Here is a 27,514-nt window from a genome sequence, read left to right as displayed (position 1 = left end):
ATCTGCCTACTACATGTACGAAAGAATTTGTGGTCATATTTTCTAAACTACCTTAGTAATCAGTCACTATTAAATAATGCTTCAAGATCTGCCTTTTTCCCAAATACAACACACTGAAGAGCCTGTCTCTTCAGAATATTCACCAAAAGCTAATAAGCACTAACCCAAGTAGCAAACCGCCTGCAGTAGTTGTTCAATATCGAATGGAGATAAATATCCCTATCTTTCTTTTGCTCAGGCATTTGTGGTTACCAAGAACAATAGGATAAAATTTCTATCCTTAAAGCATGAGCAGATAATTGGGTAGTTTTAGGAATGTACCTCTGGAGTCACAAAGAATCTAGTTTGAATGTGGGTACTGCCAGAATATGAGGTGCATGGTCTTATGCAAATTACCTGTCTCTCTTGCCTAAAGTTTTGCTCTCTGTAAAATGGGGAAAGCAGTATTGATAGTGCATAGATATTGTGCAAATTAGTTTATAGTTCAAAAACTTATGGTTCAGAAAAAAGTCTAGTATATTTTTATAAAAGTGCTCCCATTAACCCACTGTATATCTGTGATATTGATGTATTCTTTTAATGCCGATAAGTCACTAATTATACTCATTTTTTAGGCACCTCTGAGCCCCTGAACTAGTACCTAACCTAGACAATTATCATACGGTTTCACTAATATGTGGACTATAAGGAATAGCACAGAAGACCACAGGGGAAGGGAGGGAAAACTGAATGGGAAGAAATCAGAGAGGGAGACAATTGAGGAAAAACTGAAAATATCATTCCAGAGAAATCCACTTTTGGGTATTTACCCAAAGGAAACAAAAACAACTAACAGGAAAATGTATCTGCATCTCCATGTCTATAGTAGCATTTTTTTAATTAAATTTATTTATTTTCAGCATAACAATATTCATTATTTTTTCACCACACCCAGTGCTCCATGCAATCCGTACCCTCTATAATACCCACCACCTGGTACCTCAACCTCCCACCCCCCCACCACTTCAAACCCCTCAGATTGATTTTCAGAGTCCATAGTCTCTCATGATTCACCTCCCCTTCCAATTTCCCATTTTTTATAGTAGCCAAAATATAGACACAAACTGGCCATCACTGAATGAATGGATAAAGAAAATGTGGAATAGGTAGAGAAATAGATACATATTTAGATATATGTATGTATAACATTGTATATGTGTGTATGTGTGTGTGTATGTGTGTATATATGAATATTTCACCCATAAAAAAGAAGGAAATCCTATTGTTAATAACATGGATGGAACTTAAGGGCATTATACTTAGTGAAATAAGTCAGACAGAAAAAGACGAATACTGTAGGATACCACTTAATGTGTGGGATTTAAAGGAAAAAAAAATCAACAACTGAGCTCATAGATACAGAAAACAGATTGGTGGTTGCCAGAGGCAGGATGGGGGGTGAAGGGCAGGTGAAATGGATGAAGGTGGTCAAAGGTACAAATTATTTTTAAAAATTCTAATTTAATTATTATAATTCTAATTATAAAAATTATACTAATTATAGAATTATAATTATAAAATTATAATTTTTATAAATTATATAATTATAATTATATAATTATAATTATATAATTCTATTCTAATTATACATTATAAAAAACAAGTCATTATAATTATAAAAATATAATTATAAAAATAAGTCATGGGCATGTAATGTACAACATGAAAATAAGAGATAATAGTGTACTGTATTCTATATTTGAAAGTTGCTGAGAATAAATCTTAAAAGTTCTCATCACAAGAAAAAAAATTATAACTGCATGAATGTTAACTGGACTTGTGATGATCATTTCATATATATGCATAAATCAAATTATTATAATTCTATACACAATTATATCTCAATAATAAAAATCAAAATTCCAGAAAGAAACTATTCTTTTTGAAAATAACATTGTACTGGCTTTCCACCTTATTGGGCAATTTCTAGCCATAAAAATTATTCTGAAAGCCTTTTAATAACAATGATTTATTATTTTGTTCATAAATTTTTAATGGGCCCTAGGCTAATTTACTTGCTTTAGATGTTTATTTTAAAATTAAAACCCTTATTTTTGAGTATTAAATGAAAACTATGAAACTGATGACATTATATTTGAATGGTATTGCAAATTTAAACATTCAACATTGAAAGTAAAATTATGATTTTTACAGTGATAATATAAATACAAATTTGAGTAGAACACAACATGGTAGAAAAATAACATTCTTAACAAATTATGAAAACTGTGGGGCAGAAATGTACTTGGAACTGGTTATGGTATATAAATAATTCATAACTGCATCAAACAAGGTATGATATTCTACTAGTTTATGCAAACTGACCTATAAGTATCACATTTTATAAATACGTTTATGTTTATAACATCAGGAAACAGAACAGAAATTTTGGTGATGAATCTGATTGTGAACTAAAAACATGACCATTTCATTACAAAATCTCTCTCTGCTCCCAATCATCAATTGAATTTCAGATATTTGAGCTTTTAAAGAACTACTTTGTGAATACTCTAAATTTTTGTTTCATTTTCTTCAAAATTAGTTGGAAATCTCTAATTAAAATGTTCAGCAAGGGGTGCCTAGGTGGCTCAGTTGGTTAAGCATCTGCCTTCCACTCAGGTCATGACCTCAGAGTCCTGGGATAGAGCTCCTCACCAGGCTCTGGGCTCTGCAGGGAGTCTGCTTCTCCCTCTACCCCACCCTCTGCTCTTGTTCTCTCTCTCTCAAATAAATAAATAAAATCTTTAAAAAACATGTTAAACAAGATTCAAATTTGGAAGTTTGTAAAGAATTTTGATTCTTAGAAGCAAATGTCTTAGGTGAGAAAACAATTCTTACAAAAGCAATGAATGGAGTAAATAAATTACACAGTGACAGCTCTAAAGATATACAAGATTTAATTTTCATTTTTCTATTTTAATGCTTTGCAATGCCTCAACTTGAGGGGAAAGTCTTTTGACTTTTTATAAAGTCTTATTCATAATTGGGAAGTTTTATTTTGTACTAAAATGAAATGAAATTGAAATGTGCCGTCAGGGAAGTGTAAATCAAAATCACAATGAGATACCACCTTATACCAATATAATGGCTAAAATTAACGAGATAGGAAACAACAAATATTGGCAAGGATGTGGAGAAAACTTTTTACATAGCTGGTGGGAATACAAGCTGGTGCAGCCACTCTGGAAAACAGTGTGGAGGTTCCTCAAAAAGTTAAAAATAGAGCTACCTTATGACTGAGGAATGACACTGCAAGGTATTTACCCCCAAAATACAGATGTAATGAAAAGAAGGGACATATGCACCCAATGTTCATAGCAGCAATATCCACAATAGTCTATTTGTGGAAGGAGCTGAGATGACCTTCAACAGATGAATGGATAAAGAAGATGTGGTTCACATACACGATGGAATATTACTCAGCCATCAGAAAGGATGAATACCTACTATTTACATCGACATGGTTGGAACTGGACGGGATTATGCTAAGTGAAATAAGTCAACCAGGGAAAGACAATTATCATATGGTTTTACTAATATGTGGAATATAAGGAATAGCACAGAAGACCACAGGGGAAGGGAGGGGAAAACTGAATGGGAAGAAATCAGAGAGGGAGACAAATCTTGAGAGACTCTTCACTCTAGGAAACAAACTGAGGGTTGCTGGAGGGGTAGTGGTGGGGGGATGGGCTAACTGGGTGATGGGCATTAAGGAGTGGCACAGGACATGATGAGCATTGGTTGTTATACACAACTAATGAATCATTATACATTATATCAAAAACTAATGATACGTTGGCTATTTAAAGACAAAAAATGAAATTGAGAATGCCAGTGGTGTATGGCATATACTTTTCCTAAGATATTCAAAGGAATATTAAGAAATTTTTGACAATTTTTATCTTAGAAAAATGTCAAGAAATGTACTCTGTGAATGGAGGTAAAAAGACAATACCTATGAAAATATCTCTTCTAATACAATTACACATATCGACATAAAAATAGAATGAAGAATATTTTCCACTTACAATCGTTCTGAGCTAATCTTCCTCAGCACCTATAGAGGTATTTTCTCAATAAATAATATTATGTTTACAGAACAGAATAATTTAAAAGTGTCAATAATGTCAAAGTCAGTAATGGCAAAGTGCAACTTTGAGGAAGACTAGTGAAATTTTTTTTTAATTATATAATTTTTTATTTTTTATAAACATATATTTTTATCCCCAGGGGTACAGGTCTGTGAATCACCAGGTTTACACACTTCACAGCACTCACCAAAGCACATACCCTCCCCAATGTCCATAATCCCACCCCCTTCTCCCAAACCCCCTCCCCCCAGCAACCCTCAGTTTGTTTTGTGAGATTAAGAGTCACTTATGGTTTGTCTCCCTCCCAATCCCATCTTGTTTCATTTATTCTTCTCCTACCCACTTAGATACAAACGTAGTGATCCAAAGGGGCACATGCACCCAAATGTTTATAGCAGCAATGTCCACATTAGCCAAACTATGGAAAGAACCTAGATGTCCATCAACAGATGAATGGATCAAGAAGATGTGGTATATATACACAATGGAATACTATGCAGCCATCAAAAGAAATGAAATCTTGCCATTTGCAACAACACGGATGGAACTAGAGCGTATCATGCTTAGCGAAATAAGTCAAGCGGAGAAAGACAACTATCATATGATCTCCCTGATATGAGGAAGTGGTGATGCAACATGGGGGCTTAAGACTAGTGAAATTTTATGAAAAATTTAAAATAAGATGACTTGAAAACAAATTTTACAGAAAAATGTGACAGTGTAAATGTATCAAAGGACCATGAATATTACTTAGTTTATCAACTTAAATTTATTTTAATTTTTCTTTAAACAGATTAAGAATTTTTAAAAATCTTTTGACTACCTCCCTTTATAGAATCAGTGGTATAATAAACCCATTTGTTGATCAATTACATAAATTTTCAAAATTACAGAATTTTAATAATTTTAATGCCCTCATCACACCCAAAAGTGACCCATGTAGATAGTAAACTACGTGGTCACTGTAACTATAACCTTGTTCTTGACTCTACTTTCTACCTTTGACAGCCATGCTGAACCCCTGAAAGTTCAGGTAAATCACTAATTCATTGATTAAGTCATTAATGTATTTAACACTTATTAACTCCATCTATCCACCAAATATTCTAGGTGCTTTGAATATATTTGTGAACAAAGATCCCTGTCTTCGTGGAGCCAACATTTTAGCCAGAGGGGTAGGTAGGGCATAACCTAGCAATAAACAACAGGCATAATGAATAAATAAATTGTATCACAAATTAGAAAGTGATAAACCCCTTTGGAGAGCAACAATTCAAGCAGAGGAAGGGGGATTGTGAATGTGAGAAGTGTAGGGAAATGAAATTTTGCACATTAAATAGATGTGTCAATAGAAGATGACATTTGAGCAAAGATTTGAAAGGTTTAGGGGAATTAGACGTGGAATTATGTAGGGGGAAAGGAGGCTGGGAGAGAGGAAGTGGCTAATCCCAAAGCAGAGGAACACAACTGGATTGCCTGAGAGTCAGGAGGTCAGCATACCTGGAAGCCAAAATACAGGGGGATTGGATTAGGATATGAGGTGTGAAGGGCAAGAGGGAATGTGGCTGACTAGAGAGAGAATATGATATGGTGGAGTCATTTTAAAGTCTTTGACATGTAGTTGCATGGCAGTATTTAAAAGAATTTTTACCTGATTAAATTTTGTGTATTCTTGATTTTATCGTAGCTTGGTTTTGTTCTTAAATATCAGGTAATCTATTTCTTTCCTGGTTTTGGTGAATGAGGTTAGATTCTTTGCATTTCCTTGATTTCTGGTTCTTCTAGGCTTGCATTTTTGGTCACAGAGCTCTTTGAAGTTTTGCTATCTCATGGAATTTTAACAAAAAGATTAAATTTAATGGTTTTCTACATTATATGTGTTCATGAAGACTTTGTGAAAAATTTATCTTTTTACTAAATGAAATTATGAAATATTTTAGTAATTTGCCAATAAATTTTACAAGTCTTGCCAAAAGTGATGTATCTATTTTTAATTGAAAAGTCAAACTTCATCTATAAAACATGGTGTTTATTTAGAGTGAGAATTCCTTGGCACCCCTGCTTATTAACTATGTTATCTTGTGCAAATAACATATACTCCCTCAACTTCAATTTCAATTTGTATAAGTGGGAATCTGCAACAAGACCCATATCACAAGATTATTGTGAAAATGTTTTAAGATGTGTGAAAATGTGATCAAATGTTAAGTGATATGCAAATGCTAGCAACTATAATTATCATCAAAGATGACATTAAGATACCATTAGGTCTACGGCCATACCACCCTGAACGCGCCCAATCTCGTCTGATCTCGGAAGCTAAGCAGGGTCGGGCCTGGTTAGTACTTGGATGGAAGATACCATTAGGCCATTCTAAACCTTTAAAAAAGCATTTTTCAAGTTTCTTCCCTATATGTTTTATTTTTCTGCTCAGAATTTTAAATTCCAGTGTAATTATCATACAGTATTATATTAACTTCAGGTATACAGTATAGTGATTCAACAATTCCATGTACTGCTCAGTGCTCATCAGGATTAAATGTACTCTTAATCCCCTTCACCTATGTCACCCATCCCCCACCCACCCCCTGTCTGTAACCATCAGATTGTTCTCCATAGTTAAGAGTCAGTTTTTTGGTTTGTTTCTTTTTTTTTTCTCTTTCATTTGTTCATTTATTTTGTTTCTTAAATTCCTTTATGAATGAAATCATATGGTATTTGTCCCTCTCTGACTAGCTTATTTCACTTAGCATTATACTCTCTAGATCCATTCATGTTGTTGCAAATGACAAGATCACACATTCTTTTTTATGGCTAAGTAATATTCCGGTGTGTGTGTATGTGTTTGTGTGTGTGTGTGTGTGTGTGTACCACTTCTTTATTGATTCATCTTATAGATGGGCATTTGGGCTACTTCGATATTATGGTTATTGTGAATAATGTTGTGGTAAACATAGGGCAGCATATATCCTTTCAAATCAGTGTTCGTGTGTTCTTTGGGTAAATACCCAGTAGTGTGATTACTAGATCTTAGGGTAGTTTTATTTTTAATTTTTTGAGGAACCTCTATACTATTGTCCATAGTGACTGCACCAGTTTGCATTCCCACCCATAGTGCACAGAGGTTCCTTTTTTCTCACATCCTCACCAACACTTGTTTTTTCTGTTTTTGATATTAGCCATTCTGACAGGGGTGGGGTGATATGGTGGTTTTGATTTGCATTTCTCTGATGGGGAGTGAAGTCATCTGCTCAGAATTCTTAAGGCTTCCCTTTCAATAACTAGAGGAAGGGATTTCAGATAAATATGTTAGATTCCATTGCTTCTCAAACCTGAATGTGCATAGCAGTTACCTGAGTGTCTTGTTAAAATGTAGTCTGATTCATTAGTTCTGAGATAGAACCTGGATACTGCACTTCTAACAGGATGCAGATGCTGTCTGTTTGCCAACTGAACTTTGAGTTTCAGAGCTGTATACTAATCTCAAAATTAAATGTGCTACTTAATGTTAGCCTTGGGGTTTCATTATATTTATGAACTATAAAATACTCTAAACACAGTAGCTTTGTAAATACTGAATGCAAAGCCACCAAAGAAAGGACCTGAGAAAATAAATTTCTCTATACATAGGTGAAAAGAGAGAGATTAGAGAAGGAAGGGAACATAGGGAAGCAATACCCAAAGTTTGGGATCTACTTTACTTCACTGATGGACATCTGACACCTCTCAGGGAAACTGTTAATCCAGATTCTGTGTTTGAATTTTACTTTCCATAAAGAATATTTTGTCCTCAAGTATGAAACTAATAAACTCTCGAGATGCAAAGAAGCTAATACCATTAAGTCCATGCACTGATAATGAATATATGGCTAAGATTATTTTTTTACCAGGTATTTTGGTCTTAATTATCAGAACAGTTGTCTCTACTCTTCATGTCAATAAGTCATTCCGTATATTTGTAGAACTGTTAAGCAAGGTCCTAACAAATTCACAGTGCTGCTGGTGCATGTTTATCCAAATTTTAGATTTGATTCATTTGGTTTCTGGAAACTTTATCTCTCTTTTTTTTTTTTTAAGATTCATTTATTTATTTGACAGACAGAGATTACAAGTAGGCAGAAAGGCAGGCAGAGAGAGAGGGGAAAGCAGGCTCCCTGCTGAACAGAGAGCCTGATGCGGGGCTCGATCCCAGGACTCTGGGATCATGACCTGAGCCGAAGGCAGAGGCTTTAACCCACTGAGCCACCCAGGTGCCTCAGGAACCTTTATCTCTTAATAAAACATACAGTCCTTCATTTTTACCCTTGTGGAGATTTTTAGAGATGTTCATAGAACATAGAAAACCATTCTTCAAAAAATTTACCCAAGGTAATATAAGAGATAAAGTGATAGAGAAAAAATGCTGCAAACTGAAAGTTTGAGGAATTAAAGAAATTCAAATTTGATTTTTAAAAAATTGCTTTGTACCTGTGTGACAATGTGCTTGTGTTTGCTATTAAATAACTTTAAACTAGACATTGAGTAACCATGCACCAATCCCGCAAAGTTTCCGCAAGTTTCATGACCACTTGGGCTTCAGGCAAATCAAAAGTATTTTAACAGTTAGCTAATAGGAGTTTTGATGAGAAAAGCAAAATAAACAAAAGGACAGAGACAGGTCTCTACAGCTTAATGGAAAGAGCTGAGGCTTTTTGTGGAGTTTGCTGATAGATATAAGTCTGTGAAACTGCTTAAGTTGTAAGCGGTGTCTTGGGAGGAAACCACATCAGGTACCAAGAATGGAGTATGAGAGCATCGTCAGCCACAGAGGGTGGGCTGCCATGTTCCCAGAGCATGAAATAGTCATCTTGATGATGATGTTGATCAGACCAGCTGCGGTCAGCTGCAGGTTCGTCTCTCCCTGTGACATCCCAGAGAACACCATGTTCACATACATTTACCCAATACTTAGCGCGGTACCTGGCATGTTCTCTAGGTTCAGTAATTATTTGATGAATGATTTGTGGCATTTTTATTTTCTTCTTAATATAAACATTGAAAGCAATAGACAGTAAATAAAAAAGGGCATCAACTCTCCATGCCCACTTTTTTCACTCCAGTTTCTATTGGGGAAAAACCAATTTGAATCTAAATAAGTCACTGGATAGGGCTTACCAAGTAATTAGTAATAAGTTCAAGCTTCCACTTTTATTTGCCCTTGCCGACAGAGCCTGGGAGCATAGAGCATTTTCTGGTAACAAATGGGAATCTGGCCAACCAGTGATCTTTACATTAGCATTCTAATAACCAGGGGCCAAAGTGCCATAGTGCTGTGTCAGAACTAATTTATGAAACCAGGTCCAAAGGCTCATTAAAATGGTCACAATTCAGTGACTGCCCAGTAAAATTAGACTACAGTTTCATTCCCATAACAGTGAATATTTTAACATACTATTAAGAACATATTTCAAGTGTTAAAACTAGCTTTGACTCCGTGAAGGGAAAAACAACAAGATTAGAAAGCCATTTGCTTTTGTACCAAATTAGCTCCACTTTCAGTTTAGGCATAAAATACTTCGAATGTCCATATTTTAGATCACACGGTAGACTACTTGCATTTGCAAGTCTGGCACGTTTTTGTTTTGGTTTTTGTGTTTTGTTTTGTTTTGTTTTCCTTTAGAGTAAAAGCATTTCCGGGCAGCTCCATCAAACCACAGAGTTGTGAACCTACCTGGCCAAGACACCTCGAGCCATCAGTTGGGTCGAATGTATTTTCCCCCACTGCCACCAGACACATCTCCTTATGGCATTCTTTTAATCACACATCCTCCCCTCATGATGCCAAGACTCCTGGGGACTCAGAGTGTATTACTTTATATGCTACTTTCCATAGCCAGACGGATTGAGTGGTGTAGCAAATGTGACATCGAAAATCTGGTTAAGAGCAAGGAGAGAGTAGGGAAAGTTCTAGACTGTGAGTCCTGCAGCTCTAGTTGGAGGCCGCTGTGGGACTCTCAGACAATCCTCTCTTTCAGGACAGGGGCAGGTATCAGTCAGTGCCTGGCACTTGGGCCATGATTATTTATAGAGACAGTTGCAGTGAACTGAGCTCACATTATTATTATGAATGCCTTGACTTCCTCAGTTCCTCAAACACCTATGTATGTGACATGGGAATGAAGATTCCTGCTCTGCTTAGTTAACAGGGCTGTTTTGAGGGTTTACACTAATAAATGCACAAACACTCTCTAATGGAGGATGCTTATACTAGGGAAATGTATTGTATTCCCTTGTCATACGTAAGAGACTATTTTCTTTATCTCCTAAATTTCTATTGAATGGAATAATAATGAATCCTTAAATCTTCTAATGTGAACAATAAAAGGCTCTGGATGACTTTTCCTAGCAGTCTATATGCCATGGCTGAATTATTTAAACTTTTATTTAAACCTGGGGAAGGAAACAAAACAAATCTCAAGGATCAAGATAATACTTTGAACTAATTCTTTTTTTTTTCTTCTAAATATTTTATTTATTTATTTGAGAGAGAGTGAGAGAGAGCAAGAGGTCAGAGGGAGAAGCAGACTCCCCATGGAGCTGGGAGCCTGATGCGGGACTTGATCCTTGAACTCCAGGATCATGACCTGAGCCGAAGACAGTCACTTAACCAACTGAGCCACCCAGGCGCCCTGAACTAATTCTTTTTGAAAAAAAAATTTTTAGCTTTTTTCCTCCATCTAAAAAATGATATTAATGACATGGGTGTCTTATACTATAAGTTAGACATCACTCTGATGTCAAGGTGAAATGCCTGTAGAAATGGCAGATACCAGCAGAGATCACTAGTGGGAGAGGTAAGTAGCAAGTTGTAGTAATGTAATAGCATGTTTGTTGTAGTAGTGTAAATAACATGTAATTGAAGAGATCAGATTATCTTTTTGCATGAGGATATTCCAAATTGAAACATGGCAAAGAAATACATGTAAAATATTTTTCTAAATATTTCAGGGTATCTCAAAAACCAGTGTTCTGGGAGCACACTGGCTGGATGTTCACAGATACACCATCCAAAGCATACTCTGTGTTCATATATATGGTTATAAACCTATACATCTGTATAAACATATGAGTTAAACACAACTGGATGTTTCTTTTTTCCAGAATCTTATCCTTTAATATGTTACAAATATCCAAGAAAGAGATTTATTATAGAATTTTGACCAATTTTACCATGATTTATCTGTTTGGCAATATATCTATTAAGACCTTCCAAAACAGTTCAGATAAATACTACTTTAGGAAATGTGCTGACAAAGTGTCTTTGGCTAGACACACTACAACCTGTGCAAGGATGTACCTTCTGGTCTGTATGAATTTAATCAACCGTTAGACTCACTGAACACCTATCGGATGAACAACACTATGCAAGATAAAAGTCCAAGATTAAAGGCAAGCACTCAGTAGTCTGTACCATTGGAGCTGTGTCATAACATAAAATGGGGGTGCCAATGGGAAGACTCAGTGTTTGGGTGTCAAATTGGAGGTATCTTCCCAAGAGTCATAAAGCATGAACTAATAGAACACTGTTACCAGCATCTTAGTCGCACACTAACAAGAATCGTTCAAATAAATGCATTAACGTGTGTTGGATATCATTTCTGAGAATGACACTTTAGAGCAGAACCTGTCTGTGCCTCATCTCATTTACCTCAAACCAGAATAGGTTCAGCTCATTGACTTTTTCCAGCTCTCTAACTTTATAGTTATTTCTGTCATGGTATATTGGTATTGCTTATTTAGCTTAGATATAAAGAAGAAAGGAAAACTGATTAAATTTTTAGAACACGTAACATATATATACACACACACACACACATATATTTATTTTTATTTATTTATTTGACAGAGCAAGAGAGGGAATACAAGCGGGGGTGTCGGGGGGGTGTGGAGGGATTTGGGAAAGGGAGAAGCAGGCTCCCCACTGAGCAGGGAGCTTAATATGGGGCTCAATCCCAGGATCCTGGGATCATGACCTGACCCAAAAGCAGACACTTAATGACTAAGCCACCCAGGCCCCCCTAGAACATGTAATATATTTTTTAAGTAGTTTACTGTGAAATGATATAGTCAGAAGCCCAGCAGGATATTTTTCAGTTGTTTGATTCTGAGGTTTAACATTAGAAGAATAATTTTGGACTAAACATTTTTTTTTCCCCAACTTATTTTTTTCATGCTAACTTGAAATATCAAAACTTCAAAACAGATAGGGGGTCTGTTCTTTGAGTCTCTTAGTTGGTCCTTACTGAGGCTCACAATGTTATAGGACAAAATACAGACGCCCCTCCTCCCTCCTTGTGGACGTCTGCTGTCTCCAGTCATATCATATCCATGGGTAAAAGTTTAACTCCCTTGTTTTGTCCCTAAGACCAAAATGGGGTTAGCGGAGTTCTTCCACACAGCTATGATGTATATTGTACCCAGACAGAAACACTTCAAGGACTTCTTTTTCCTGGCGCTTTCCTAAATTTACCTACTCGCTGTACAAGAATATAGTTCTAATACTCAGATAATAGAGTCCACCTTCTTGATATATAGTTACCTTTATAAGTACTTATGCAAAACAAGTAGGAATTTAACTAGAATTTTTTGGATTATCTAAAAAAAAATTGTTGAGAATAATTAAACCCACAGCTTTCTTGAGGACAATATAGGATTTCTAAATATTAGTATTTGGTATGACTCCATTTCCAAATTTGGGAATTTAAGAAATAACGCTGTATTTTCTGTATCTCAATGTTTCACTCCAAAGCCCCTATCTTATAAGAGGGGCAGAAAGGTGAACCTTGGTCACTGTTCTCTTGCCATACCTGTGGGAAACATACACAGTGCCTGACAATGAGGAAGGGAACCTCAGGATGTCTTTCCAGCACTGACCACAGAGTTTATTTACTGTTCTGATGTCATTTGCCCTGTTTGCATGGTCCCTTCAATGCCAACAGCTCTTGAGACATAAAAACCTGAGCCTTGGCTTCCAAATTAAACCATGTTACTCTGAAGACACGACTAAATCTTATTTTCATAAAGTTCAGTACAATGGAAGTGCTCATTCATACCAAACTTGGCAAGACTTTATGTTCACTGACTAGTTGAGCTCACTGCCCTCCGTCCCTTCTCCCTGGGCCACATCCCACCCCTTTCACCGTCATCCTTTCCATTAACACCAAGTTATGGATGATCTCCACTATAGCAATATGAAATATATAAAATATAAGTATTTCCTTTAGTAAATCCAAAGGACAATTATTCATTTGAACACGATTTTATGTCTGTAAGAAACAAAATATTTTCTTTTCCATTTAAAAAAAACTTTTGAACAGAATCCCATGTCTGCAAATACCAAGTTGAACAGCCTTTCATGAAAGGCTTTTCATTGTATGTGTATGCTGTCAAACTCCTAAACTTATCCTCAGAACTACTAGCACCATATTATTTTTTTTAAAGGTGCTATAATATTTGAGTCTTAAGCTTTTATTTATTTATGAGACTAGTTTTACATTTTTAATTCATAATGGAGACTCATGGAATCTGAGCTAAAGACACACACATTGTATCTTATTATGTTTCATGGACATGTGTCCTCTAACATAATTACAAAGCTTTATAGAGATCTGCTTTTGTTTCACTCACTTTTTTGTTCCAACTGTATCACATCTGAAAGATTCACACAGCCTTGATTTTTGGTTGAGCCTTAATCCAAATCATACAAGGGTCACTGTCTTTATGATACATTCTCACAACTGTCCTCTACTCAGAACCCAAAATTGTATCCCAGGAAGATTAGATGCAAAGTTCTAATTGGGGTCTCTACTAATCTACTCATATCCAATAATCCACCCAACCACCCAACCGCTCTACTTTCCTGCTATTTCCTTGTTCACAATCTTTGCTGAAACCACTCGTTCACCAAAACTCACTACCCCTGACCTGAATATTTATCAATTCACAATTTACCATCATTGCTCTCATTTTCTTTTCTAATTCTTTATCAGTTATTAAATATATACAAAATAAAATTTATACTCCATTAGAGTTATAAAGAATGATGCTATATTAAAAACTCGTGCTCCCACTACATATGCACGCTTAATAGTACATTATAATTACTGTTCAAGTCTCTGAGATGTCCTACCCAAGTTCCACATTCTTTTCTGCCCTTTAAAGGTAACCTTCATTCTAAATTTATTGTTTGTCTCTGCTTGCTCTTCTTTTATCTTATTACAAGTATTTGACTTCTATGTAACATTTGTTTAAATTTGTATTTTTATTAACATAAAAAAGATTCATTCCTTTTGTCATTCCCTGACATCATTTTTTGGTCAGTCTTACATGTTCCTGAGATTCCGTGTTGTTGCCCTATGGCTCTAAGTCTCTCTCTCTGTCTCTCTCTCTCTCCCCTGTTGCATAGTGTGTCATTTTGTAATATATCACAATTCATTTATCCTACCAATGGATACCTATCAGTGGATATATGTGTTTTTCTAGGAACTTTTTCTATCTTGGTGTACTACAGTGAACATTCTTGTATATATCTTATGGTACAGCTATGCAAGAGTTTCTTCAGGTGCCTACCTCCTGGGTATTTTAAGTTCACTATAAACTGCTAAATTATCTTCCAAAGTAATTGTACCAATTTATGCTTGTACTTGCAGTATAGTTGCAATGTACACATATTCCAGTTGATCCCAAACTTAACCAACTCTTGATATTAGCAGACTTTGTAAGTTGTTGTAAATTCAGTGGGTATCAATGCTATCCCATAGTGTTTTAATTTGCATTCTCCATTACTGTGCTCACTTCAGCAGCACATATACTAAAATTGAATTCTCCATTACTAGTGAGGTTGATAGTCTTTTCATGTCTTTATTCAGCATTCATCTTTCTGTAAAGTGCTTCTTCTGCATTTTTTGCCCAATTTTCTATTTGGTGGTTGGTCTCTTTTTTTTAATTAGGTAAATGAGTTCTTTATATATTCCAGAAACAAAACTTTTCTCATGTATTTCTTCATCTAGTTTGTGGCCCTTTTTTTCATTGTCTTTATGCAACTTTTGATGAGCAGAAATTCTTTATTTTATTGCAATGTAGTAGAATTTATCAATCTCATATTTTAAGGCTAGTGCTTTTTATGTCTGGCTTAAGATTATATTTCCATACTCTGATGTCATAAAGATATTCTACTACATTCCTCCTAATATTTATGTATTTTTGCTTCTTACATTTAGGTTTTTTTTTTTTTAAGATTTTATTTATTTATTTGACAGACAGAGATCACAAGTAGGCAGAGAGGCAGGCAGAGAGGAGGAAGCAGGCTCCCCACAGAGCAGAGAGCCCGATGTGGGGCTCGATCCCAGGACCTGAGATTATGACCTGAGCCAAAGGCAGCGGCTTAACCCACTGAGCCACCCAGGCACCCCTTACATTTAGGTTTTTAATCCCATAATAATTCTTCCGTATAGTGTAAGATAATTTCATATTTGTCCTTGCAGTAACTGGTAACTAATTATTACAGCTTCTGAAGCCTATCCTTACTCACTGATCAGCTATGCCATCTCTGTTCTAATTCAGACATCCACATCTGTGTGTCAGTTTGGAGGTCCTCTACTATGTTGCAGTGGTTCATTTTCTATCTGTACCAATACTATAGTCTTAATTACTGCAATTTAAAATAAATCTTGATAAAGCAAATTTTGCCACTTTTGGTTTTTTCCCCAAGGGTTATTTTGAACTTTTGCTCTATGATATAAATTTCAGAATCAGCTTATCCAACTCTGCAAAGGCATAAAAATAATGTTTGGTAATTTTATTGAAATTATATAGAATCAATAAATCAACTTTGGAAGAATTAAAATGTTCATTATATCAAGGTTTCCAGTTTCTCTATTTATGTAAGGTAACTGTAAAATCTTCCAAGATAATTTTATAATTTTCTTTTTAAACATCTTTAAAATTTTATAATGTATTTATTCTTGTGTTCTTTACTTTTATACTATATAAATTATATCTTTCAGAACTATATTTTTAAAACATTTATCACTGTGTAGGCATATGGAGTTGAATTTTGTATATTGGCTTTGAATCCAACAAATCTATTAAACTCTTATTAATTAGACTAATTTGTGGATGCTTTGGAGTGTTTATGTGGATCTATTATTATCAACAATTATGACAGTTTCATTTCTTCCTTCCCATTTCTGACACTATTTTCCTGTCTTCCTTCACTGACTATGAAATCCAATACAGCACTATACAGAATTGTAAATGGGGAGTGCCCTTTTAAATTCCTTGATACCAGGGGCTGGCTCTGTTGGAAAAGCATGCAACTCTTGATCTCAGGGTCATGAGTTCAAGCCCCATGTTGGATGTAGAGATTACTTAAAACTCAGGGTCATGAGTTCAAGCCCCACGTTGGATGTAGAGATCACTTAAAAATAAATCAATAAATAAATAAACTTTCAAATAAGTAAAATAAAATAAATTCCTTGATATTAAAGAAAATGTGAGCAGTGTTTCACTTTTATGTATGATGTTTTCTGGAGTTTTTTGTTTTGTTTTGTTTTGTTTCTAGATATACTTTATCAGTCAGAAGGAGGAAGTTTCCATCTCTTACTAACTGAGGATTTTAATGCATAGGGATGTTGAATTTAGTGATTATATGGCTCGTATTCTTTAAGGTGGGCACTGTCTCCTGCCCACTATAGCTCACAAGGACATGAAAGCTAAAGCTCAAGTTCTGGTTTCAATAAATGTATTCAAGATACAAGGTAGAGTCAGTCTTCCACTTCCATCTAAGTTCCTGCTTTCACTCAGGTGTTGGCTTCTGTGAATGCCTTACTTTCTTACTAGCTCAATGTTGCATTTTTTTAAAAAGAGATACATTCTACAGTTGATCCTTGAGCACCTTGGGAGTTAGAGGCACTGACCCCTTATGCAGTCAAAAATTCACGTATAGGGGGTGCCTGTGTGGGTAATTCAGTTGGGTAGCCAACTCCTGATTTGACTCAGGGCAAGATCTCAGGGTCGTGAGATCCAGTTCCCGGGTGGGGCTCTGTACTCAGCAGGGAGTCTGCTTGGGATGCTTTCTCCCTCTCCTTTGGCCCTCCCCAACTCTCTCTCTCTCTTTCTCAAATAAATAAATAAATCTCTTTTAAAAATTCACATATAATGTTTGACTGCCCCCAAACTCAGTTACTAATAGCCTACTGTTGACTGGAAATCATACCAATAACATAAACAGTAAACATACTTTATATGTTACCTGTATTATATACTGTGCTCTTATAATAGAAGTAAGCTACTAGAGAAAAAAAAAATGTCAATAAAATCATAAAATACATTACTATAGCACTATACTGTATTTATTGAAAAAAATCTGCATATAAATGGACAGTGTAGTTCACACCAGTGTTCAAGCATCGCTGTATTTTACGTAGAAATTTTGGTTATTTTCACTGCTGGTTGGCCACTGTAAGGAAGAGAAGCATTTCTTTTCTTTTCTGTCAAAATAATGTCCCTCACTTCTTTCAAAGCTTTTCTTGAAGTTTGCCCTTTTTTAGATTTTCCTTCTTATCATGTTTCAGAAATTTTAACTTTATTAAATCTTGTATTTTGTGTAATTTTCCGAATCTTTGTCACCCAACTTTCTAACCCCCTTACAGTTTTACAATCATCTTTAAGACAGAAGTTGGTCAACTGTATGTAAATACTCTTGTTATGTATTTAAGTATCTTATCATCTTATCTTAGAGATTTTATCACAGTTTTAGTTCAGAAGGCCAAGGATGTGCTCTCTTCTTCTGACTACCCCAAAACTATAACTCCACATTCTAGCTGCTGAGTGCATTGTGTTGGTTATTCCCTCAGTAAACTTGGTATGCTCTACAATTCCAGCCTTCTACATTCCTTTCCTACATAGGTGGAAAGATATTGTCAAGGAACATTAATAACTCCTCTTATGAACAAAGCTCTATTTCATGCAAAAATCTATGCAAACCAAGTTATTTCTGGCAAAAATCCAATTTAGAAGGATATCTCTTTCTCTCTCTCTTTTTTACTAAACATTCTTAATTTCCCTACCTCATTGAACATTGTCTTTTTTTCCATAGTTCTTATCACTTTCTAATATGTTACATATTTTTATTATTTATTTTGTTTGTTATTTACTATCTATTTCTTCCCCAGTAAAAGTAAGTTTTACGAGGGCATGGAGCTAACCAGATTGGTACATGGCATAAGTACCAAGCAGTGGCTGGCCTAGCATAGGCTGGAGAAAAATAACCATTGAATAAATAAATGGCATATAACATTTGTAGAGGCAAATGGCAAAAGGAAAAAAGAAAACCTCGTGATTTGCTTTCTCAAATAGATTCATTTTTCCTAATCAGTGCTATATATTATTTTTTGCTTTCAGATATCAATATGGCAGGCGAACCCAAACCATATAGACCAAAACCTGGAAACAAGAGGCCCCTCTCTGCACTTTATAGGTAAGTAAGCAATTTTGCAAGATATAGTAATGGAAACTTGTCATGACTTTAAAAGGCAGTATAACCGATAAGGAATCAAATATGTTAAAGAACAATCTTTCCTGGTATAAAGTACAACAAAATGCTGGTGATCAACATATAAATATGTCACACAGCATTGGCAGGGAACTTGTACATTTAACCTTCCTATCTCCACTTAACCCCTATACAAGATACTCCCCTAATAAAATCTAATAAAAATATCTCATGACTCTACTGACAAAGCAGTGGAAAGGTCAATTATCTTTTGAGTACTGCATGCTGTGTACTGTAGGTATTTTTCCGATGTTGTATAATTTAACTTAATTTTCATAACCATCCTGCGTTATAGATATTGCTACTTTCATCTTACAGATCAAGAACCTGATGTGCATTTTCTTAGAGATTTTTCTAGGTCACACCACTTGTAAATGATGGCACCAAAATTCAGACTTATGCTTTCTGATGTTATATCTTGAATTCTTTCCACCTGATCATTCAGCCTTTTCAGTTGCAAACTACATGTTCATTTCACCCCTATTTCTCTACAACAGCAGAGGCAGACCTTCCATTCTCCAGAGACACATACCTAACTACCCTTAACTTTTGCTAATATACTTGGGTCTCAGTCAACTTCACATTCTTTTCTTTCCCTTCTACATGCCCCAGTTTATCAGTGTTCACACCCATAATTTCAGTTATAGGTGGATAGAGTATCTTTATCATTCTATGTAAACTTCTATCATGTTAAGTAAAATTCAATTCCTTTTGGGAAGAAGACAAAAGTAAACTCATGGAACTTTTAGTTCTTTAAAAATAGCCACTTTTGAAAAAAAAAAAAAACGTCGTGCTGCTAAGCCTTATGTCCCACTTGTTGAACTTTTGCCATAGGTTTTTGTATTGTTAAGTGCAGATTTTGTATTTCTCTCTCTGTTAAATCCCCTTTTGTTAGACTTAGCCAATTATTCCAAGCAATTGTCCAATTTATTTCATCTTCTCCCAGATACATATCTTCATTCCATCAGTGTCTATATCCAAAGAGCTAATGTAAGTGTTGAGCAAAGTTTTCCCTGATATTATTTGGGTAAATGAGAATTGAGTTATACTTGTCAAAATTGATTATATTCTGATCTAGTACAGTAAGAAGAGTGCTCAAAAGCTAGCTTGAAGGTGGGTTTTTTTTTTTTTTTGTCTTTGTTCTCTAAGAACTGGCATATCTCCTTTTTTCAGCCATTCACAGCCTCATTTCCCAAACTATGAAAGAAAAGGGTCTGAATTAGATGAATTTCAAGGTCCTATTCATTCCTAACACCACAGAGATCTCTAATGTATGACCATCAGAGATCCTAAAGGATATATTGAAAATATGTCTTAATTACTCTTATTATTTTGACTGTGTGGATTTAATTTTAACTTAAAATTTATATAAAAATGGAAAGGTGCAGGCCTTAACTAATTTAATAAATGACCATAATGTAGTATTGATGTTAAGTGTCAGAAATGAAGTCACTAACCAAAAGCAAGTGATACTTTCTGTACCTTGTTTGAGGTAAAGGATAATATTAATAAAACTGAAAAATGCAAGTTCTTTTTTGATCAGGTTCATTTTTAAATGTATGCGTAGAACTGCCACTAATGCAGAACATTTGAAAAGTCGAATTTTCAATAATTAACAAAACAAACTGTCCGTGGCTTTTTTTTTCTCATCAGAGAGTTAATACGGTGCAGTAATGTTAGTTTTCATAATTTTCCTGTTCTTGGACTGCTTTGATTTTCTTATGAAAATAGAAGCTTATGACAAGAAACAGATGTCTTTTCAACTATTATTTCTCTATTACCAAATTATGTTAAATTGTGAATTCAAACAAATCAGAAACAGAAGCTCATTTAATCTGATATATTGTATACAAATCACATTAGTAGAGAAATGCTTATTTATCCTATTCTCATCTGTTTACACAAATGAAGGCTAGGATGTTGTGAAATTACAAAGCGGTAACAAAGGGAACAGAAGAGCGCAAATGTGCAGCTGAGAAAGGCTTTTTATACACACTTTCTTATTCTTACATAAGCATCATAATAGTAATACCTTCTTTTTATGTGGGCAAAATGTGTTTTCATAGGTAGTATTCATCTGTTCACCATAGAACACCACAAGTTGGTATTGTGTGCATTGCATTATAAATAAGAAAACTACCTTTCCAAGACAATAAAGGACTTGCCCCAACTAAAGTGTCAAGATAAGGAACTAAACTGGTTTTCAGCCTTCAATTCTATTGATCTTGTGACTAGATCCCCTTTCCCCATATTTACTCACCTGCTACTATCTAAAAAATACAGATTATAAAAAGCAGAGATTCCTGCTCCTCAAAACCAATAATCAGTTATATTTCTGTCCATCAATATCATGCCAGCAGGTGGCACTGAAAAGACTCTACACTAGACATAACATAAGAATAAGAACAAACGATTATTGTGATCATAGGGCACACAGATTGTGAGCTTCAAATTCTTTATCTCACATAATGGTCGTATAATTTTCTTCATAGAATAAAATTAAATAACTGAGGCAAAAGCACCTAGTTTAGTGTAGGGCATATGACAGCAGCTTGAAAAGAGGTTGTTTCTGCTTTCCTAGTCTTTGTACCTTTGGTCTGTTTTTCTGAACTGTGAAATGAAAGAGCTGGAATAATTTCATTTCTCCATCCACCCATCCATCCATCCATTCATTCATACAAGACATGTTTATTGTGTGTCTACTATGGTTTAGGCACTGTGGTAGCTGTTTTTCAAGGCAAATGACATGGAAATGCCAAGGCTACAAGGCAAGGAGAGAACAAATGAAATAAAAGTAGATTATTTTTGTGACTATTGGTAGCCTCTGATATACCTTTGTGCTTTAAACTGCTATGTCTCTGTATCTATTTATTCTCTTAGGGATGTGTATGGTGTGCTATCAGACTTTCTTCTTTATTTGTATCCATTTCTTCTCCATCATCAACCACAAAGCAGTATTTACATGGAATACACACTGAGACATTACTCCGTTCTGTTACTTCTTTTAACAGGACTTTCAGTTTAACCAAGCAACCCTCACCAAGCCTTTATCATGTGCTAAATTAACATGATATACATGAAAGACAGAATAAATTTTAGAAACATACTGAAGCTTTAAAATATTTACTGTTACACATGAGTTAGATGTACATATACATAAAGAACATAAATAAAGTATACATCCAGTTCTAGAAGAAAATAAATGAGTTAATAATCCTGCCAAGGGGGAGGGGAGTGAAAAGTCTGGGTGACACTTGAGCTGGTTTCCAGTCAGGCATTCACTTAGTATGTAGACAAAGAGAAAGAAGGGCATGTTGGGCAAAGAAAATATGAACAAGGTCATAGGCAGAGAAATGAAGAAGAGCATCACATGGTGAGAACTATTATAGTTCACTTGGTGAAGAACAGTGGAATGCTGGAATGCTATGGTGGCTCAGGTTATCAGGATTTTAATATACCTGCTTATCAGATTAAGAAGATTTGACTTTTATTCTATGAGCAACAGAGTCATTTGAATATGGTGAGAATTGGAAATGGAATGGAAGGACGAGTGAGAGTCCCAAATATGTCCAAGGTTTCCAGTTTAGGCAACTGAGGGGATGATCACATGAATCTGTTAGAAGAAATAGGAAAGACATGACGAACAACAGCAGGCTCAAATATAGGGTTGAGGAAAGGAAGCAAAAGAAATTATTTCAGTCTTAGACATGAATTCATAAAGGCAGACAATTCATTAGAATAGCACTTGTAATAAAAATGTCTCCCATTAGAGGCTATTTGTAAATGAAACATAATTAATCTTTTGTGAACAGCCCATAAATATTGGACCTAGTCCTAATGGTGAAGAGCAAATGTATTCTCTAGGGAAAATATTGTAACTTTTAATAAATCGTTGCTTCAAATATGCTGTGTACATTACACAGTGTCTATGAGGGTCTAAAATAAAATCCTCCCCCAGGAAGAGAGTTCCCCAGCATGCCAAGTTCTAATTAACACTAAATAATAGCTAAATGAGAATAATTGCATGTTGGTTTTGTTTCCGCTTATAAAGGAGAGAGACCTTTCCTCTCTGATGTGAGTAAAGCTGACAACCAGAGAACAAAGATACTATTTATCAGAGCTGACCAAGTACAGGTTTTCACTCACCTAGAGGCAGCCCTCCTAGTCAAAGGGAACACAGCACAGTAAGAAACATGAAATCAAGCTTCATCCCACTCGTTGCATAGATCTTACTAGGTATCACTCCCAAATACGGTTTTATGCCAAATATGGTTGTACAAATGTCTTTTATAGCAACCTTTCCACCTCACAGTGATGACTGTGGAAATCAAGATTGTCACCACAAGTAACTTTAAGGCTCCTTAAGATTGTCACAGGATGTGCTCGCTTCGGCAGCACATATACTAAGATTGTCACAGGATGACCTATAGTACTGCTCTTTGAAGATCACAGCAATTAATGGTGATAACCATGAAGACAGGTTATATTATAGGAACTTCAGTGACCAAAACACTTTTAGAGCCTGGAACAAGTAAAAAGACTCTGCAGCAAAATATCTCTGCTGATTTGTTTACCACTCGACCTAGGTGAATTCTGTTGTCATCCTTCATGGTGACTCGGGCACATTATGGAATCCTCAAGTAACCTAAAATGTCCCCTAGGACCTTGACAGTTGAAACAAAAACAATAGAGGCTAATTTCAGCTAATGTTAAAGAGCAAAAATCAATATGAAGGAAAAGCATCCTGGACATCTCTGCTTCATTGACTTGCTCTGTTTGCTGAGGAATGTTTACCAATTAGATATTGATTATTTTATTTATTTTCTGTCTCCCTTTATAATGTCAAGGATAATACACATAAACATTTCATTTTCCGAAGCTTAGTACACCCAGTGTCAGTGCTTCCTTTGCCCTGGTAAAGGTTTCCATTCACTCACCTAGTCAGGTGAGCCCACTCAGAAAGCCATCTGGGAATGGACTCTGTGGCTTTTAAGTGGAATGTGAAGAGGACAGAAAACTGTTACTCCCACCTCCTGTGCTGATGCACCCTGGCCTTCTGGAGTGGGCACAAGCCCCAGAACTGACACTTCTACAGAGTTCAGTTTGAAAGTACGTTGTTGCTGGGTCTATGTAGCAATCACAGTCTCTTTTAGCTCCTGGTTCAATTTTGGGCATTCAGATTACTGGCATAGAAAAATGTGGTCGCCAATGTCCACAAGAGAAAAAACAAACAAACAAAAAAAATCCACTTCTAAAACTCCAACCTGAATATCCATACGTCTGGGTAATTGAGGGTGACTTCTCTTTAATTCACTTCTCTAGGGAACATGAAATGCTCTAAACCAGAAAAAGTCCCAAGCACACACTTTAAGGATGGTTTAAAACTGTGCAGATGCATTATGTGGGAATGTTTGGTGGAAAGAGTGTCAGACAGGGCCGCATCCTAAAATTGGCTTAGCATTAGCCGTGATTTGAACTCCGTCTCTAATTCATTAGCTTCTTCAGCTGCGTGAAGGAAGAATAAAAATTTCCTGAAAGATGATATAGTTAAGGCGTCTGGAACTGTTATAGATGCTCTGTAAATTGTAGTTATTCTCATTATTATGATTATTCAAAGAAAAAGGTCTATAATAAAGTATTTTAAGAAGTATTTTCAATGAGCCTTGAGCTGTGATAATGTTGCTAACATGCAGTCAACCGAACAGGTTAGCATTTTCTATAACTGGCTAAAAAGATATTTTGGGTGGGAAAAAAAAGATTACATTTACTTAAAGTATGTCCCTCATATTTCAACACTAAGCAAATGTAATTTATAAACCTTTTAATTTAAAATGTTTGGAGAAATGCTGACACTATCCCCATTAAAATAGTTCCGCTGCAGGCAGTTCTCTGCTAGGTTAAGGAATGGCCTAGTTGCAGTCTTGTGTGATGGTTTTGATGCATAAATATCTATGAATAAATATCTTCTTGCGTATGGAAAGAACGTGGTAACAGTAAAGGGAGACTGGATGGTGCAATTTCTTAAAGCAGAGAATCCATCTCTACGGCTTTTTGAAAGAGTACAGCTCTATTTGTTTGATTTGAGGTAATTTATAATAAAATCAAAGGAAGCAAAACCATGCAACCAATTTTAAAAAGAGGTAAATAGTAAGAATCAAGAATTAGGTGGGTGTTGGTTGTGGGATACGGCAGATAGCATCAAGCAAATTATATTTAGAAAACTTACGTAATAATAAAAAGTGAGCACTGAACTTAGCTACGAGATACCCAAGAGTTAGGGCAAAAAGGGATGCATGGTAAGGTATGTAACCATCTATTAAAAGCAACTACTTCAATTTGTGATAAGAAACTACTTTTCCCTGGGGCGCCTGGGTGGCTTAGTCAGTTAAGCATCTGTCTTTGGCTCAGGTTATGATCTCAGTGTCCTGGGATCGGGCCCTGCATTGGGTTCCCTGCTCAGCAGGGAGTCTGCGTGTCCCTCTCCCTTTGCCCCTTCCCCTGCTCATCCTCTTTCTCTCAAATAAATAAATAAAATCTTTTTTTTAAAAAAAGAAACTATTTTTCCCTCTCTCTTCTCAGAGAAACTTATCACATATAAAAATATCTAAACAATACAGTAGATAGTACCTTCAGTACTAGCTATACAATAAACACACACACACACACACACTCATGCACACAAAATATTTTTAAACTAATGGAACTTTTCTCATGGAGTATATAAAAACCAAGAGCGAGCCACACTGACTTTTTTTCTGCTTCTCCCAAGACAGTTTACCATCTTGTAACAAATTGCATAAAACTAAAAAAGAGTAACATTCCAGGATAGCTAGATCTCCAGACAAATTATCCATATTAGCTGCGTAAGAGAAGGAGACTGAAAGCAAGAGTGGGCTGACCCCTCGGTTGGCTTATCTACGTATTCCCAAGGACAGAAAGAAAAAGACCATGCTTGGTTGTTTATGACCTTTGACTTGTTACTTAATCCTCCTCTAGGATGGGGAGAGATGGAAAAGGAACAGTAAACCCAGCATGGGATAGAAGGGGCTGAAAGTTCTGCTCTTCCTCACAGCCGGCAGGGACAGATGAAAACAGTCAAGTCTTTTCTTCTAGCTGACAACTTTACTTTAGAAGCTGCAGCCTGTCCTGAAATAGTGGCTTTCTTTGATTTCTGAGAATGGGGTTTTTCTGTTGAACCAAAGTCTCCTTATCAGCAGGACTCAAGTGTTATGGCCTTTTATGCTATATGCTCTTCGTGTCTCACTATGTTTTTATTCTTCTTGCTTTGCATGATGGGGATATTAAAGTTAGAGCACTAACAGAAACACCACTAGTCCCCACAAAGCACAGGAGGATGATAAGTCATATCACACTGTGTCAATATGTAAAGGTTCCCTGCCTGGGCGGAAGGTGCCTTCTGGATTTTTGTCTTCCAAAAGACAATGCTGTCTTCTTTATAAGGTGGAGTGTCTCCACTCTCAGTGCTGATTTCAGTTGTTTTCATCATTTTATTTATTTGGTCATTAACTTTAGATCTAGTGACTTGTTTTTTAGAAGAGCCCTTGGTAGAGAAATTTGGTCCCTGAATTTCCAACCTAAGCTAATTTTAAATTCGTTGTTTTTCATTTCAAAGAGTTATTTCATTCCTTCTTTGTCCACCAAGGGCTCACGTCTCATCTGTCTCCTCAATGTGCACATTAAGTTGGAAATTCCAGAATATGCTTCCTTTCCCATAAGACTACATGAAGGATCATGAAAGAAACTGAACTGTGCCTAAAGTCCTATTTTAAACAAATAAGATTAAAGACTAAAAAATCTTTAGTGTGGGGGTGGTACCCTTTCCTTAGCTGTTATTAATATAATGAAAATCAAGATCTTTCCCCAACCCAGAAATGCTTTCCACAAAGGTAGTAAAGAAGGAAAACAGTTTTTTTATTGAATAATCACCCAGAACGTGATGCACATCACAGGTGATCTGCGAAGAGTTCCCAAAGAAAGAAATCTCACCTTTTAACATAGCAAAGCAGATATAACCCATTCTGTACATGTTCTCAGGATAAATAATAACTAATCCTTGAGTAACCATTTGTCATCCACCACCACTTGTCATCCATAGTTCATTGTAAATTCACCTGGTGTTTGGGGTGATGATTTGGGTTAACTAATTGGCAGTTTCTTATCCAGATGAAAATTAAGCTTCTTCTATCTTTATGACAGGTAGTTTTGCAACCTGGAACACCTAAGTTAGAGTCCTACCATCCCACAGAACCTGGGAGATAGGGGTGCTATCTCCTTTGATTCTTAACATTTCATAGAGATGTCCTCATAACATCTCAAAACATGGCTCCCATGTCCTCATAAAACAAACAAACAAACAAACAAACAAACAAAAAAACAGAACTAGGTCATCAAGACCTACCTAGTTTTTAAAGAGATTTATGTATATTTCAAAGACATAATGACTAATTTCCTACTGTACATGAACAAGGGAAAAGGAGGGAGGGGAAATATTTTTCCTAATTTTCAAGAGGGAGTGTTAAATTTCCAAGGTGTCATCCCATTTTTTTTTTAAGTACAATAAAGAGCAATAATTTACGGACTTGCTTATGCAAGACTGATGAGAAGTTCCTTATATTACTTCCCTTCCTGAGCACTTAATGTTTTGTACCACCTCATCGATTGCTTCTCTGAAGTTCCAGAGCTTTTACTATAATATTCCCAGCCCACTTACAAGGATGCTTTGTGACCATACCAACTGCTTATCTTCTAAGTAAGAAAAAAAAAATAGTAA

General features: G+C 35.7%; 1 protein-coding gene across 13 annotated transcripts in view; it reads left to right on the top strand.

Annotated features, from left to right (window-relative positions):
• RALYL (RALY RNA binding protein like) overlaps positions 1 to 27,514 on the top strand; it is a 687,764-nt gene that overhangs the window by 534,640 nt on the left and 125,610 nt on the right. For all 13 annotated transcript variants that reach the window (XM_082722639.1, XM_082722643.1, XM_082722638.1 and 10 more), the window contains one exon: positions 18,573 to 18,648. In XM_082722639.1, coding sequence (XP_082578765.1) covers positions 18,573 to 18,648 — 76 coding nt within the window. The remainder of the gene's footprint in view (positions 1 to 18,572; positions 18,649 to 27,514) is intronic.

The sequence above is a fragment of the Mustela nivalis genome (assembly GCF_964662115.1).
Source record: "Mustela nivalis genome assembly, chromosome: 2".
Lineage (NCBI taxonomy): Eukaryota > Metazoa > Chordata > Mammalia > Carnivora > Mustelidae > Mustela > Mustela nivalis.
This window is presented reverse-complemented; position numbering and strand designations above follow the sequence as displayed.